The sequence below is a fragment of the Bubalus kerabau genome, chromosome X (assembly GCF_029407905.1).
Source record: "Bubalus kerabau isolate K-KA32 ecotype Philippines breed swamp buffalo chromosome X, PCC_UOA_SB_1v2, whole genome shotgun sequence".
In the NCBI taxonomy this organism is placed as follows: Eukaryota; Metazoa; Chordata; class Mammalia; order Artiodactyla; family Bovidae; genus Bubalus; species Bubalus kerabau.
In genome coordinates, this window is record NC_073647.1 from 70,237,857 (window position 1) to 70,255,899 (window position 18,043).

The 18,043-nt window shown below is 42.1% G+C and overlaps 1 protein-coding gene across 1 annotated transcript in view; it reads right to left on the reverse strand.

Moving 5' to 3' along the window:
- The window catches only part of COL4A6 (collagen type IV alpha 6 chain), a 337,408-nt gene that overhangs the window by 50,895 nt on the left and 268,470 nt on the right, over positions 1–18,043 (reverse strand). Inside the window, exons 8-12 of the mRNA XM_055564756.1 lie at positions 10,560–10,676; positions 7,376–7,444; positions 5,228–5,263; positions 1,457–1,519; positions 69–104 (exon numbers count right to left, since the gene is read on the reverse strand). Of these exons, the coding sequence (XP_055420731.1) occupies positions 69–104; positions 1,457–1,519; positions 5,228–5,263; positions 7,376–7,444; positions 10,560–10,676 (321 nt within the window). The remainder of the gene's footprint in view (positions 1–68; positions 105–1,456; positions 1,520–5,227; positions 5,264–7,375; positions 7,445–10,559; positions 10,677–18,043) is intronic.

Genomic DNA, 18,043 nt, shown 5'->3' on the forward strand with positions numbered 1-18,043 from the left:
GAAATATCTCTGGGGAAACTAGCGTACTTAGTGGTAGGAAGTCAAATGCCCCAAGACAGTATACTTACATCAGGACCAGGGAAACCAGGGGGGCCAGGAGGACCCTGGATTAAAAGAGAAAAGAAAGGGTTAGGTCTTGTTAGTTTCAGCCCCAAAGAACCTAGTCATGTTGAGAGTCACTGAGGGTAAGTCCCCTACCGGCATGGTGTGGCCGTTTTGGTGTAGCAGATTCTAGCTCCTTCTCCCCAGAGTTCCTTTTTTTTTTTTTTAATCTCTTTTGAAATTTCCCCAATTGACCTGATAGCCACAGTCATGCTAAGGTAGTGACTTCATGTGTCATTCTTCCCACTAGGCCTGACAGTTTTAAATGATGACTTTTGGTGAAAGTAAATCAAACTAATCAGGGGTGGGTTTTCACGTACTGGAGAGAGGCTTTCTGGGTACAACACAGGTAACTGGCTATGTTCTTCCTAGAACCAGTGATGGCAAATAGGTATGTGGGAAGAGCTCTCCAAGGTGAAGTGTTGAGAAAGATTTTTAAGTTGCTTCTGTGCTCAGGGTCGGAGAAGGCAATGGCACCCCACTCCAGTACTCTTGCCTGGAAAATCCATGGACAGAGGAGCCTGGTAGGCTGCAGTCCATGAGGTCGCTAAGAGTCGGGAACGACTGAGCGACTTCACTTTCACTTTTCACTTTCATGCACTGGAGAAGGAAATGGCAACCCACTCCAGTGTTCTTGCCTGGAGAATCCCAGGGACGGGGAAGCCTGGTGGGCTGCCGTCTCTGGGGTCGCACAGAGTCGGACATGACTGAAGCGACTTAGCAGCAGCAGTTCTCAGGGTGGGTGATGATGCTGGTGGTATGATTAATTAGCAATGTCTATCATGGATGACGGAGAAGGCAATGGCACCCCACTCCAGCACCCTTGCCTGGAAAATCTCATGGACGGAGGAGCCTGGTAGGCTGCAGTCCATGGGGTCGCTAGGAGTCGGACACGACTGAGAGACTTCACTTTCACTTTTCACTTTCATGCATTGGAGAAGAAAATGGCAACCCACTCCAGTATTCTTGCCTGGAGGATCCCAGAGATGGCGGAGCCTGGTGGGCTGCCATCTGTGGGGTCGCACAGAGTCGGACATGGCTGAAGCGACTTAGCATAGCATCATGGATGAGGGGAATGGAAGGTCATAATAGATGTGCTGGGTATTAGCCATCCTTGGGCTATACTTTAGGTTGAGCTAGACTAGGAGGCTTTGGAGGCCCAGAGTAGATGGTCAGAGATTCTGATAAATAAAGGTTACAAACAGCTCCTTATAAGAACATGCTTCACTTAAACCTCCAAGAATGGAAACTGCCTTTCTCCGCTAGGAAGGCCTACATTTACATAGGCTTTTAATCCAGGGGAAAGCATTCATGCAAATTCTGTGATCACATGGTAGATTTAAGCCAGTCTTACTTGCAATCCTGGTGGTCCTCTGGGTCCTACAGCTCCTGGAGATCCGGGTGTTCCTTGTGGGCCCTACAGAGGAAAGTTTTTACCAAAGTCAAAGAAGTAAGACAGTTTCTCAGGAAAAATATACACATAGGAATCACACAAGAATGTTCATAGCAGCTTTATTCTGAATACTTAAAAAGTGGAAATGTCAGATGAATGGATAAAGAAGTTGTGGTATATTAATATCATGGAATATTACTCAGCCATAAAATTGAAATAATGCCATTTGCAGCAACATAGATGGACCTAGAGATTATCATACTAAGTGAAGTAAGTCAGAGGAAGACAGATACTATATGATATCACTTATATGTGGAATCTAAAACACAACACAAATCAGCACATCTATGAAACAAAAACAGACTTACAGATATAGAGAACAAACCTGTGGTTGCCAAGGAGGAGGGGGTAGGGGAGGGATGGACTGGGAGTTTGGGATTAGGAGATGCAGAGTGTGATATACAGGATGGGTAAAAAACAAGGTCCTACTGTATAGCATTGGGAACTATATTCAACATCCTGTGACAAACCATAATGGAAAAGAAATATGAAAAATAATGTGTGTATATATATATATATATATGAGTCACTTTGCTATATAGTAGAAATTAATACATTATAAATCAACTATACTTCAATAAAATTTTTTAAAAATTGGAAATGTCCCAGGTGTCCAGTGATAGAATAACTGATTAAAAAACCCAATACATCTATATAGTGGAATAAGTACTCAACAATAGAAAGTAACAAATTATTGATATATGAAACAAAGAGAATGAATCTCAAAAGTTCTGTTCTAAGTGAAAGAAGCCAGACCCCAAAAGCTACATATATATTATTCCCTTTGTATGAAGTTCTAGAATAGGAAAACATTATCTATGATAGAAAAAAATCAGAACAGTGATTGCCTTTGATGGGGTCAAAGTTGACTGGGAAGGAGCAGGAGAGAACTTTCTCTTTTTTTTTCAAGATTTTTTTGACATGGACCATTTTTAAAGTCTTTATTGAATTTGTTCCAATATTGCTTCTGTTTTATGTTTTGGTTTTTTGGCCATGGGGTATGTGGGATCTTAGGTCCTCGACGAGGGATTAAACCCACACCCCCTGCATTGCAAGGTGGAGTCTTAATCACTGGCCCACCAGGCGAGTTCCCAGGTGACAACTTTCTGAGGTGATGGGAATGGTCTACACCTTAGGAGGGGTTGAATTACACAGAAATGTTTATTGGTAAAAATGCAGCAAATGCACATTTAAGATTTGTGTATTTCATTATATGTAAATTTTACAGGAAAGGAAAAACTGTAAACAAATTTTGAAGCCTAGTTAATGATAGCCATGCTGTAGTATTTAGTATTTAGGGGTAGGAGTTCTATTGTCTGAAGTTAACTTTGAAATGCAGCAAAACTAAGATGGATTAATGGATGGAAGTGTGATAAAGCAGGTAAAGTACTAATGGTACAGCTATTCACTGAAAACTTGGTTCAACTTTGCTCTCTATTTGAAAATTTTCATATTAAAGTTATGAAAAAGTCAAAAACTTAAACAAAAATAAAGTAGACTTCGAGACAAAGAATATTACTAGGGATTAAGAGGGGGCGCCTTGTAACAGTCAGTTCAGTTCAGTCACTCAGTCGTGTCTGACTCTTTGCGACCCCAAGAATAGCAGCACGCCAGGCCTCCCTGTCCATCACCAACTCCCGGAGTTCACTCAGACTCACATCCATCGAGTCGGTGATGCCATCCAGCCATCTCATCCTCTGTCGTCCCCTTCTCCTCCTGCCCCCAATCCCTCCCAGCATCAGAGTCTTGGTAACATAGTTCAATTCATCAAGAAGATGTAACAATCTTAGGTGTGCATACACCTAATAGCCGAGCTTCAAAATACACAAAGCAAAGACTGATGGAACTGTAAGGAGAAATAGGTAAGTTCACGATTCTAGATGGAGATATGAACATCCCTCCTTCAGTAATTAATAGAACAACTGAACAAAAAAGTGAGGAAAAAGAAGATCCAAACCACATTATTAACTACTTAGACCTAATGCATATTTTTTAGATCACTGTACTCTCAACCAGCTCAATACATACTCTTTTCAAGTACATATGGAATATTCACCAAGATAATTCCATAAGTGGGGCCATAAAATAAACCTCAACAAATTTAAAAGCATGGAATTATCCAGAGGGTACCCTCTAACTGCAATAAAATCAGACTAGAAACCAATTACATAAAGATATCTGGAAAGTCACCAAATATTTGGAAATTAACCACCATGAATCCCCATGGGTCAAAAAAAAAAATCGAAGGAAAACTAGAAAATATTTTGAACTGTATGATGACAATATTAAAAGTGAGAGAATGAAATCTGAAGAGAAGGATGGTATGGGGAAAGATGGTATGCTCCCCAGTTTTAATGATAAGTGATAAGTTTAATGATAAGTGACAAGGTGATTGTGCTTAGGTGAAGGATGGAGAGATTAAGTGAAATCAAGACTTAGGAGGGAGAGAGAATAGGGTTCACAGGTTCCCCAGGAATATATGAGAGTAGAACATTGCTCTGACAATGACTAATAACCTTTGGTCTCCTTACTGACCACAAATCTCTTATCCAGCCATGAAGCCTCCCTCCCTAAAGCTAAGCGGTTTATTTATCATGTCTGGATATGCAGACAAACACTGTATCTTTGAGGGCAGGGAAATGCATCTCCAGGAGAAGTTATGGAGCAAATACACTGGATGTTCTTCCACAAATGTAGTTAACCCACGATCTAAGCCAATGCTGTTCCACTTTAGGAGACCTCTGTGCTCTTGGTCCTCATTCATCTCTGTTTACAGGTATGCCTGCACAGATCTTGCTTATTGCCCACCTTTTCTCACATACTCTCTCTGTTTAGGAAGTGTCCTCCCATTGCCAGCCAGCCTAAATATCACTCACATTTCTTAGAGGCTACCATCTTTTAGTGATGTAGCCTTAGGTGGATAGCATCCCTTTCTTTGACGCTGTTGTGGAATTTTTACTCCACACTTCTACTAGTTTTTCACATCCTGGGGGTGGGAGGTGGCTGTGTGTGTGTGTGTGTGTGTGTGTGTGTGTGTGTGTGTGCAGAGACTGTGTCTGCATTGTCTTAGAAATCACTCCTGGCCCTTTGCTGATGGTAGGAGCTCAATATCTGTTCTGGAATGGAAGAAGAAAGGAAGGAAGCCTGATACAGGAAAAGAGGAAGAGAGAAGGGGCCTTTTTTAAGCTACTTCAAAGGCAAGTGGTGACAATGTGGAAAGTCAAGTTAAAACAAAGCTCTTATTACTACAACTCATGGCCTTTCATGGACTCACTATTATTGAATCACCAAAAGGAATTTCTCTATGGAATACCTTTTAAAAGAAGTGTTTCACTTCTTTTGTTTTACCTGTAGCCCTCTGAACACACAGAAAACTTAGCAAATGGTTGTGCAGTGAAAGGCAAGATTCTTTCCTGATCATCCCTGGGTGAGATGTAGGTCCCTGGCCGAGAGGTCCGAAAGCCTGCTGCCGTGTCACTGGTGGTGGATAGTCCATCCCTTCAGTACATTCTTATTTTGAAAATGTCAATAGAGTGATTGGTTTTACTCCAACCCTCTGGATTTTCCTTGAAGGTTCATGAAGACCTTCAAACACCATGGAGAGGAATAAAAAGGGGCTATCAGTAACTATTAACCAAACACTGAGAGCTCAACACATAGGTAACAACTTACAGTGATTCCATCCAGTCCGGGCAGCCCAGGCTCCCCCTGAGTAACAGACAAAGGCAGGACATTGAAGAGATGAATAAATTAAACTTGTGGTATTTTACACATAACTGACCTAAGATGCACAGGCATAAAAATGCATGGCTGAAGCTTGAGCCTCCTCTGTCAAGGTCTTGTGTTTTAAATAATGCATGCATCAGACATAATCAACCATTTCTTTTTTTTTCTATGAAAAATCTAGACTCTAGAAGAAAAATATTATAACCTTGATTGAACAGGATTTCATTCTTTACTTGAATTAATTAATTTCCAACTTTGCTAGGAACTTATCAATTAGAGACTGCTTCTGTGGGCTGGTGATTTTCCTGCTCTTTTTGGAAGAAAGCAAAGCTACCTTGCTGTGCACCTTCATCCCCAGAGAATCTTTGCCCATATGTATACAATGCAAATCAGATATTTCAAGGGAGAATCAACAGAGCATATAGTCTCTGATTACATTTTAATTACTTTACAGCATCTAAGTCACCATATGAATCTGTAATATAACCATCCTGTGGAAATTACTGTGTTCCACTGGGTCCAGGGTCTCTTTGATTTTTGACAAAACCACTTAATCAGTGTTTGCTACAACAATGGCCATATGTGGATACCTGCTAGTCTTACCCCACTTAGCTTATAGTAAAAAATCGGCTCTCTGCAACCTGGGAAGAGTACTGCCTGGGTTTTAGCTCTTTGGGAAGCTGGCTTATGCCTGTGAGTAAGTCACAGAGCCTCGGGCCACCTCAGTCTTTCTATCTGTAAAATGAGCCACATGAATTCGAGAATCATGAGGTTCTCTCTGGACAGCAGCCCAGTCCCTCTCCTATTCCCCCATCACACAATTGTTCTCCTGTTCAGTAGAGCTTTTATTACCACCTAGGCCACCCTGTTTTCCTCTTTTGGTGTCCTGAGCTCTTTGCAACAAAATGCAGGTACAGGCCATCCCTCTCCCAATCAGGAGCTTCCCAAGATGGGCTGCCCTTTGGTTTTCAGAAGCTGCAGGTAGGTTCCAGTGTGCTGCATTATTAAATCAGTGATTTTTATTATATTTTTTCTTCTTGTTTTTTTTTTATATTATATATTTAAAAGGCAGTATCTTTTGAACTGTGAATTGGCAGTCAAAGATGCATAATGCACTTTTTAAACTTCTGTTGGTGGGTACTGTGTGTGTTTCTGTGTGCTTCTTATGCTGAAAAGAAAGTTTTTCTTTATAAAAAATAAAAGTAAAGTCCTTTCCAAGTCTAACATGCCATTCCCACTATCATCAAAACCCCAAACCCTTTACATTCTTCATTTCCCAGCTATGTACACCCATCACTGCCTTCTAAAGAGCTGGAGATACTGGCTCCAGCTCTGTGCATGGGTAGAGGGCAGAAAGGTACCATCTCCAGCTAAGCGAGCTTGGGTACATCTTCCCCTCCCATGTTGGACTTACAATAGGTTCCTGTCTGCTCCCAGGGAAATGATGGGCTCCTATCCCACTCTGCAAGGGATTAGGATCGATCCTCTGACACCAGAATTTACTGAAGGCTCACAGGATACTAGGCAGCCTACACCAAGTATAGAGCCACACGAATACAGAAGGTTCTTGTCAATTCTAGGAAGAGATGAAAGTTTCCAACCAGCTACAGAGTTAATGGACAATTTTTGCCGACAGCCAGGGGCCCAGCAAGGGTGATGGGCTGGTATGCAGATAGAGAAAAGGGCGGAGCTATGATCCTGGACTGGTGGCCAAGCTAAGATGGGTAGAGACACACGTGGTTTCAAACCAAGGTATGCAGACATCAAGGATTCCGGAGTAGAACAAAGGCATCTGCCTTCAGGAAGTATCTCGGCCTGTCAAGGAAAATGACACCCATGCACACTGTTTGCTGATTTGTCCCCTATTTTTGGTCTTGCTCTGACAAAGCAAATCTCTTTGGCAATATGGTTGCAAACATTTCTGTCAATGTTTCCACCGCAAAAAGTTCCAGATCCTTTTTAAATCCAGCTTGGTCTGTTCCTTAAATAGAGATGCAGATGCTAGTTCCAGAAATGTTTTCATTGGATGTGGTGCTCCATCCTGGGGGAACTCAGCTTATAGCCTACTCAGCTGTCTGCCTTAAAGGCTCTTACCTTCATTCCTTTGAAACTACCTTGGGCAAGGACAGGTTCACCTTTAGAGCCTTTCTGACCAGGAAGCCCCTGCGTAAAATAAGAAAAATTTGTGAAGTAATGTGCATGTGCGCGCATGCACGCACACACACACACGGTATTGTTAATAGTATGATCTGATCATATGGAAAAATAAAAGCCTGAAACCATGTGGCTTATTCTATAGCAGAGATAGGCAGACAAAGTTCAGCCCCTGAACAGGTGCTGTGTCTCAAAGCTACATGCCTGTTCCCCAGCCTCCAAGTCAGAGGTTTGTTAAGGAATTAGAACATAGATTTTGAATCTATTCAGAGAACCAATCTGAACATCCACATAAAATACACATGTCTCTTATAAGCCTATAGCTCACCTGCTCCATATGTCACAGGTATAAGTCACTGATGGGAACTTTGTCTAGGACAGAGGTTAGTGGACTTTTTCTGTAGAGAGCCAGAGAGTAAATAATATATACTTTGGGGGTCATATCTGAGCTCTGTCCTGTATTCTGATTTTCTTCACAATCTTTTAAAAAGTGGAAAAACAAACCACAGGACAAAGGTAATGTGGGCCAGTTTACAGATCCCTGCTCTACATAACCATCTCCATCTTGCGCTTTTACTATATAACTTCAGCTTTGATATCTAAGCGGCAGGTGTGTCTCACTGTCAACATGGAAAACTGTTCAAAGTATGTCCAACCTGTCTAATCAGCCAGAGTTTTTAATGTCTCAGTGGCAGACACCAGCTAATATCTGCTAGATGTTGACCTCTTGGGGAAAATCAATGTCCCTATACCTAAATGGAAGTTGGGATTAGTGTTTGGGGGTAGGCCTAAGCTTTGGGGACAGAAGCATTGATTGAATGATGGATTCCCGAGTTCAAGGTCCATAGGTATAATAAACGTACCATGTGGTTCCCAAAGCACAAACCGTTTCTTTCCTAACACTTTCTATTTTCCCTTATGCTTGTGGCCACTACTTTCATCAAAGAATCTACAAAGGCTATCTATTCAGTGTTCAGTAGGGTTAGTAAGGTTCAGCTTAGTAAAAATCCACAACCAAGTTCCTATTTAGGCTTAAAGGAAGGTGTAGGGACAGGATTGGGTTTTACCCTGGTCCTTTGGCTGTCAGGGGCTGTTTATTACTTCAAGATTTCTTTTCTCCCTCTTGGGGGCTGGGATTCCTTACTTTTCCAGATTTCCATTGTTTTAACACAGATGTGATTTGTTCTCTTGCCCTGTTATCATGGCAGTGTTTGGAGGCCTTTGTGACTCAAATAGCTCATACTATGTTGGCAATACATCTTTCTCCCCGACTCTCTGCTATATATTGGCTTGGTCCTTAGTTGTGAAAGTCCCTTATGCCAATTTGGGGTTTGTGCTTTGTCTGTCCCATCTTCTTACATGTACATTCACATCTACAACTTGGTCACTGAAAGCAATGCCCTTCTAGTAAAATGCCAAGTCATTCATGTAGCTATGGGATTGGTCTAATAGATAGTGCAATTTCGATTTAAACATATCAGTGCTCTTATTCACTTAGATTATTTCAAATGAGGTTGAGAATGGGTTTGAAATATATTATTTTTCTCTTTCCAGCCACTCACAAAAGCAGCCTTGTAAGGGCATGGCATCTATTAGAGATCTTTTAGATCCAAATATTTGAGCTCTATCTGGACGAATGGAATGAAGCAAAAGTGATGACACCAATATCCAATAAATGCCTTATCAATTCCAGAACCAAGAGTTACGATGTGGGGAGAGGATGGCAAGAGGAAAACTATGTTGGTGTAGAGTAGTATTTCTCAGTTATTTCTGACTATTGACACTTTGGGGCAGATGATAACTTGATGTTATGGTGGGGGCTGTCCTGAACCAGTAGCATGCTCCCAACTGTGAGGACCAAAAGGGTCAATGAAAGTGAAAGTGAAAGTTGCTCAGTTGTGTCCGACTCTTTTGACCTCAAGGACTATACAGTCCATGGAATTCTCCAGGCCAGAATACTGGAGTGGGTTCCAATATGTTCCCTTCTCCAGGGGATCTTCTCAACCCAGGGTTCGAACCCAGGTCTCCCACATTGCAGGTGGATTCTTTATCAGCTGTGTCACCAGGGAAGCCCCAAAGTGTCAATATTACATATGTATATGTAGTTATATTATGGGATGTGAAAGTCACTCTGTCATGTCCAACATTTTGCAACCCCATGGACAGTATGAAAGTGAAAGTGAAGTCACTCAGTCATGTCTGACTCTTTGCAACCCCATGGACTGTAGCCTATTAGGCTCCTCCATCCATGGGATTTTCCAGGCAAGAGTACTTGAGTGGATTGCCATTTCCTTCTCCAGGGAATCTTCCTGACCCAGGAATTGAATCCAGGTCTCCTGCATTGCAGGCAGATGCTTTACTGTCTGAGCCACCAGGGAAGCCAGTATAGTCCATAGAATACACAGTCCATGGACTGTATAGGCCATGGAGTTCTCCAGGCCAGAATACGGAGTAGGTAGCAATTCCCTTCTCTAGCAGATCTTCTCGACCCAGGAATTGAACCTGGGTCTCATTTTTTACTAGCTGAGCCACCAGGGAAGCCCAAAAACACTGGAGTGGGTAGCCTATCCCTTCTCTAGTGGATCTTCCTGACCCAGGAATCGAACTGGAGACTCCTGCATTGCAGGCGGATTCTTTACTACCTGAGCCACCAGGGAAGTCCAAAAGTGTCAATAATAACTGTCAAATGTCCTCGGGAAGGATGCAAAATCACCACTGGTTAAGAATCACTGGTAGAGACCAAGCCTGCCAAGCCCTTTGGGTCACTGTTAGTGCTTCCATGATCCCATGTAAGCCTTCCAAGTACTGCATTTCCCAATATCGTCTAATGTGGGAAAATGTCAAATAGCCAAACATGTACTTTGCTCTAAAATTTACTACAGTCTTTTTTAATAATCTTGCCAACTCTAAAAGCATCATTAAAAAAACCAACCTAACTAGCGTAGCATGTGTACACTCCCCTGAAACTGGTATTCTTTAGACTTTTGACATTGCGGTGCTGCACTGGACAAAGGGCTTCAGTGATTGCCCCATGGATACATAACAAGATCAGAGAAGCAGAAGAGAGGGCACACTTGAAGGCAGCAAAGCCATTGAAATAATGTACAAAGATGTGGCAGCTTACAGGTGGTCCAGGAAGCCCAGAATAGCCATCAGGGCCTGGAAATCCAACAGCTCCTTGAGTTCCATTACAGCCATCCAGGCCAGGTGGGCCTCTGGGTCCTGGCTGTCCAGGGTGGCCCTGATGAAAGAGAAAAGAAGGGATTGAGTCAGTCACAGGACTCTCAGCTAATCCAACAAGTTCCACAGTGAGAGATGCCAAGGATGCTCCCAAATTCTGGCTCCTTGTCCACTCCCTTTGCCTCATCGCCTCTGCTCCCATCTCTGTTCATTATATTCAGGTGCAGGTAGCGGGTGACAGCTCAGTGTTTCCTCTGCCCAAAGGATTGATGCTTTACAAGCTGAAACCAAAGGGATCAAGCATGAAGCAATGGGCTACAAAGAGTGCTGTGATGTTACCTTCCTTTAGTAGAAAGATGCACTAAGATGGGTCTTAGCTGCCTGGCAGCTGAATTGCTACCAACAGGGAATCATGCCAGGCCTTGGGATTCCTCACAATGGACTGGAACCTGGGCAGCCTGGCCTGGCTCTCTGTATTAGAAGCTCTGTATGGGAAATGATGCTGGATTTTGGTTAACAGAGCAGAAGGAGTTTCCATAGCACCACCTCTCCTGAACACCGCTTGCTCAAAAATAAACAAGACAAGCAAGAATCACACTTGGAACTTTATTTTGTCATTATCTCATGTCATGCTATTTCTTCAGCCAGGAAACTGCATCTTTTCCTTTTCTCCATACTCACTACTGAGGCAGTTGTTTTGCTGGGGAATCAGTAATCATTCACATACAGTTGGTGTCTGAATTCAATAATTCTGTGCTTTCTTGGTGTATAGGAAGTGTACTTGGTATATTTCCTACCTATGTGTAGGAAATCAAAAGCAGGTATGTGTTGGGTATGGCACAAAAAGATGACCTAAAAGACCAAAACTCTAGGCAGATCAACAAAAGGTAGTCTCCCACTTACCCATACACTTTTTAAGCCAAATACATATTATATATATATAAAATATATATTATATGTATGTATTAAAGCCAAATACCTATATGTATATAAATATATATACATATATGTATTTGGTTATATATATATATATATGTATTTGGTTAAACATGCATATATATATAATATATATATTTACTGATTTGAAGAAAACATGTCATGTGTTCAAAAATCAACTTTTCAAATTATTAGAGGAAACAATCTTTTGACAAATGTTTATTGTGAGAATGCTCTGGAGAATTCTGTTTTGTTTTTATTATTATTGTTCTACTTGTAGGAGATAGCGGTCCATTGTGAGTCTAGACTGCTGGACTCATGGAACACAGAGTCCAGAGGAGTGATCAATAAACTTATCTTTGCAATAAACTTGCTGTTTATTGCAAGTTATGCCTCTGCAGACTCAGATGATGAGTCTTAGTTGAACTGGGGAAATTGAGACAGCTTACTAGAGTGATCAGGGTGGCGCTAGTGGTAAAGAACCCACCTGCCAATGCAGGAGACCTAAGAGATGTGGAGTTGATCTCTGGGTTGGGAAGATCCCCTGAAGAAGGGAATGGCAACCCACTCCAGTATTCTTGCCTGGAAAATCCCATAGACAGAGGAGTCTGGAGGGCTACAGTCCATGGGTTTGCAAGAGTTGGACATGACTGAAGCAACTTAGCACAGCACAGCACATCACTAGAGTCATCAACATTTTATTACCAAATGAGATGGCTATCCCTATTGGCCCAGGAGATCTACACTCTACCTTCCCCACATCTGTGCACTGGGAGGCTGACCTTTACACGTGGTACCCCTAGGCTCCCTTTCCCTCTGTCTTCCAGCTGTATGTGGTCACTGTGAGGCACAAGCAGGAGATGGGAGACCAGGAAGAGGAAGAGCTCAGGTTGTTTATTTTTCCTATACTCTTCCTCCCTGGCAGTATTTGTGGCCGTGGCCATATTTCTCTACAATATTAGTTCCCATTGGACAAGTGCTAGTCCATGGCTCCCAGTCTTAGAGTTCCAGTATTACTATTCCTCCTCTCCCTATTTGGGTGTGGTAACAGCTTTGTGTTGGTTACTTCTGCATCCACTGCTATTTCCCTTAATCCTGCTTGCATCCTTTAATTTAGCAGTCCCCAACCTTTTGGGCACCAGGAACTGGTTTCACGAAGACATTTTTCCGTGGACCAGAAGTAAAGGGGATGAAACACATTACATTTATTGTATAGTTTATTTCTATTATTATTACATCAGTTCCACCTCGGATCATCACACATTAGATCTCAGAGGTGGGGGGCACCTGCTTTAAATATACCCTTCATTTAACTCTATTCAGTCAATTCCTTCAGGTGGAGTGTCTACTTCTTCCTGGGGTTCTAATCATCATCAAAAAATGTCCCAGCCAAATTTGCTAGGGGTTATCTCTCAACTGGGTAACAGAGATGAGTTAAGACAACAGGCTGGCTCAGTACTAGGGATCTTACTTAGTCCTGGGACCTTGATTATGCCCTTTCTGGGTAGAGATAATGAATAACTTCACATATGTGTGTGCTAGCTCTCCAAGAGAATAGAGCTCTTTGAAAGAGAAAACCATGGTTCTATAAAACCACAAGGGACTAAACACACAGGACAGGTGGATATGCTGTACTACAGAAAAGCAGTGTTCCCCAGTTCATGCTCACCACTTCATGGCAAATAGATGGGGAAAAATGGAGACAGTGACAGACTTTATCTTCTTGGACCCCCAAATCACTGCAGATGGTGACTGCAGCTGTGAAATTAAAAGATGCTTGCTCTTTGGAAGAAAAGCTATAACAAACCTAAACAACATATTATAAAGGAAAGACATCACTTTGCCGACAAAGGCCCATCTAGTCAAAGCTATGGTTTTTCTAATAGTTATGTACAGATGTGAGAGTTGGACCATAAAGAAGGCTGAGTATCAAAGAACTGATGCTTTCAAACTGTGGTGCTGGAGAAGATTCTTAACAGTCCCTTGGACTGAAAGGAGACCAATCAATTCTAAAGGAAATCAACCCTGAATATTCATCAGAAGGACTGATGCTGAAGCTGAAGCTCCAATACTTTAGCTACCTAATGCAAAGAGCCAACTCATTGGAAAGGACCCTGATGCTGGGAAAGATTGAGGGCAGAAGAAGAAGGGGGTGACAGAGGATGAGATGGTTGGATGGCATCACCAACTCAATGGACATGCATTTGAGCAAACTCTGGAGATAGTGAAGGACAAGGAAGCCTGGTGTGCTACAGTCCATGGGGTTACAAAGAGTTGGACATGACTTAGTGACTGAACAACAATAACAACAAATGTTCCATAGAACCCAGACTGGAAAGGAAATGTTTCCATTTGGTGAGTGGTACATGGTCACTTTGAAGATATAAATCTGGTGTGTTCATTTATGAGTCTCTAGGCAGGGAAATGTTTGAGATCAACTCCATGGGAAAAGCTCAACATAAATCGCAAAGGACAACTTGAAAACTTCTGCTTCCAACTTATTTGAACTGAAAACATTGGATCAACCTGCATTTTTGGGGGGTGCCAACAGCTCAACTCACATCTGTAATATCATTAAAAGCCACAGTCCTATCGTCCCTTGTCTATGTTATTTTAATGTTGAATATCTTGACAACTGCTTGTTTGTTCACTCTCAACTGGTGACCGTGCCCCTGGGTGCACAGACTTGGATGATCTTGCTCATTCATGTGGAAATCATCTACATGACAGCAAAAATGGAGTTCTGGGACCAAAACCAGTGACACAGATGTGAGCAATCAGCCAATATTAAGAGGGGAAGCAGATTTGTGCAGTGATCCAGTTTAGTAAGATGTGTTGGTTTTAGCCAAATTGCTTAATAAGTGCTGCTGAAAGCTGGGTAAAATAGTTAGTCCGACTGATCCTAGGGTCTCTGTGTTTTCCTCTGTCTGAGGGAGCCCTGCAAGTCTGAGTACTGCTGCTTTTATAGGTACTGTGGTGGTTTAGTCGCTCTGTCATGCCTGACTCTTGCGACCCCATAGACTGTAGCCCACCAGACTCCTCTGTCCATGGGTTTTCCCAGGCAAGAATACTGAAGTGGGTTGCCATTTCCTTCTTCAGGGGATCTTCCTAACCCAGGAATGGAACATGGATGTCTTGCATTTCAGGTGGATTCTTTATTGACTGACCTACTCGGGAAGCCTCTTGTAGCTACTACTAGAGCTATGAGGTACTAGAGGTTGGATTTCTAGAGTTCCTACCCTGTGCTGAATTTAGCCCTGGGGCCTCTGAGAGGAACAGAAGACAAAACTCTGTGCTTTCAAGGAGCTAGATAAGACTCAGTTCAGTTCAGTTCAGTCGCTCAGTCGTGTCAACTCTTTGCGACCTCATGGACTGCAGCACGCCAGGCCTCCCTGTCCATCACCAACTCCTGGAGTTTACTCAGACGCATGTCTATTGAGTCAGTGATGCCATCCAACCATCTCATCCTCTGTCTTCCCCTTCTCCTCCCACCTTCAATCTTTCCCAGCATCAGGGTCTTTTCAAATCAGTCAGTTCTTGGCATCAGGTGGCCAAAGTATTGGAGTTTCAGCTTCAGCATCAGTCCTTTCAATGAATATTCAGGACTGATCTCCTTTAGGATGGACTGGTTGGATCTCCTTGCTGTCCAAGGGACTCTCAAGAGTCTTCTTAAACACCACAGTTCAAAAGCATCAATTCTTTGGCACTCAGCTTTCCTGATAGTTCAATTCTCAATTCTCAAATCCATATATGACTACTGGAAAAACCATAGCTTTGACTAGATGGACCTTTGTTGCCAAAGTAATGTCTTTGCTTTTAAATATGCTGTCTAGGTTGGTCATAACTTTTCTTCCAAGGAGCAAGTGTCTTTTAATTTCATGGCTTCAGTCACCATCTTCAGTGATTTTGGAGCCCCCAAAATAAAGTCTCTCACTGTTTCCATTGTTTCCCCATCTATTTTCCATGAAGTGATGGGACAGGATGCCATGATCTTAGTTTTCTGAATGTTGAGTTTTAAGCCACCTTTTTCACTCTCCTCTTTCACTTTCATCAAGAGGCTCTTTAGTTCTTCTTCACTTTCTGCCATAAGGGTGGTATTACCTGCATATTTGAGGTTATTGATATTTCTCCCGGTAATGTTCATTCCAGCTTGTGCTACATCATGAGAAATGCTGCACTCTGCATATAAGTTAAATAAGCAGGGTGAAAGTATACAGCTTGATGTACTCCTTTCCCTATTTGGAACCAGTCTGTTGTTCCATGTCCAGTTCTAACTGTTGCTTCTTGACCTGCATACAGATTTCTAAGGACACAGGTCTGGTATTCTCATCTCTTGAAGAATTTTCCACAGTTTGTTGTGATTCACATAGTCAAAGGCTTTAGCATAGTCAATAAAGCAGAAATAGATGTTTTTCTGGAACACTCTTGCTTTTTCTATGATCCAGCAGATGTTGGCAATTTGATCTCTGGTTCCTTTGCCTTTTCTAAAACCAGCTTGAACATCTGGAAGTTCATGGTTCACATACTGTTGAAGCCTGTCTTGGAGAATTTTGAGCATTACTTTGCTAGTGTGTGAGATGAGTGCAATTGTGCAGTAGTTTGAACATTTTTTGGCCTTGCCTTTCTTTGGGATTGGAATGAAAACTGACATTTTCCAGTCTTGTGGCCACTGCTGAGTTTTCCATATTTGCTGGCATATTGAGTGCAGCACTTTCACAGCATCATCTTTTAGGATTTGAAATAGCTCAACTGGAATTCCATCACCTCCACTAGCTTTGTTCATAGTGATGCTTCCTAAGGCCCACTTGACTTCACATTCCAGGATGTCTGGCTATAGGTGAGTGATCACACCATCATGATCATCTGGGTCATGAAGATCTTTTTTGTACAGTTCTTCTGTGTATTCTTGCCACCTCTTCTTTATATCTTCTGCTTCTGTTAGGTCCATACCATTTCTGTCCTTTATCTTCTACTTCTGTTAGGTCCATACCATTTCTGTCCTTTATCTTCTGCTTCTGTTAGGTCCATACCATTTCTGTCCTTTATCGAGCCCATCTTTGCATGAAATGTTCCCTTGGTATCTCTGATTTTCTTGAAGAGATCTCTAGTTGTTCCTATTCTATTGTTTTCCTCTCTTTGCAGTGATCACTGAGGAAGGCTTTCTTATCTCTCCTTGCTATTCTTTGGAACTCTGCATTCAGATGGGTATATCTTTCCTTTTTTCCTTTGCCTTTCACTTCTCTTTTCAAAGCTATTTGTAAAGCCTCCTCAGACAACCATTTTGCTTTTTTGCCTTTCTTTTTTTGGGGGATTGTCTTGGTCACTGCCTCCTGTACAATGTCACGAACCTCCGTCCATAGTTCTTCAGGCACTCTGTCTATCAAATCTAATCCCTTGAATCTGTTTCTCACTTCCACTGTATAGTCATAAGGGATTTGATTTAGGTCATACCTAAATGGTCTAGTGGTTTTCCCTACTTCAATTTAAGTCTGAATTTTGCAATAAGGTGTTCATGATCTGAGCCACAGTCAGCTCCCGGTCTTGTTTTTGCTAATTGTATAGAGCTTCTCCATCTTTGACTGCAAAGAATATAATCAATCTGATTTTGGTACTGACCATCTGGTGATGTCCATGTGTAGAGTTTTCTCTTCAGTTGTTGGAAGAGGGTGTTTGCTATGACCAGTGCATTCTCTTGGCAAAACTCTGTTAGCCTTTGCCCTGCTTCATTCTGTACTCCAAGGTTAAATTTGCCTGTTACTCCAGGTATTTCTTGACTTCCTACTTTTGCATTCCAAGCAAACCATTCAATATCACACTAATACAATGCCCTGACCAATAATGCTGAAGAAGCTGAATTTGAATGGTTCTATGAAGACCTATAAGACCTTCTAGAACTAACACCCAAAAAAGATGTCCTTTTCATTATAGGGGACTGGAATGCAAAAGTAGATAAAACTAACATACAAGAAAATCAATAAACACCATGCACTATATGCAATAAGGAGCTAGAGTTTGTGGTACAGACCCCAAAGACTCCTGGGAGATTAGAGATGGAAAAGAGAGGCAAGCTGTCAACAGAAGGTGCTCCTTAATACATCATGAATAGCTGGAAGAGAGGGAAGGGAACAGGGGATAAAATTTCTTGGAGTAATTGAATCTTGAATCCTGAAGCTAAAGAGATTGAAAGTCAAAAAATATATGTACAACCTTAGGTCAAGAGGTCAAGAGGGCGGGGCAAGAAGACAGCCAAGGGGATGGAGACTTCTACTGGAAGCAGCAGACTCATTTGGAGGAATCTGGACTTACTCTCCTAAGCAACAAAGGCCCCCAAAAGAAGTGATCAATTTCTAGAAGTTCTCAGGCTCTTTTGGCCACAAGTTGGACGGTTGGACGCAGAAGTGTCCAGCTGGACTCTGGGGTGGGTTCCAGCTCAGAATGGGAATCCGCCTCTGCTTCACAGGATTCATTTCTTCCGGCCCCCATTAGAAAGAG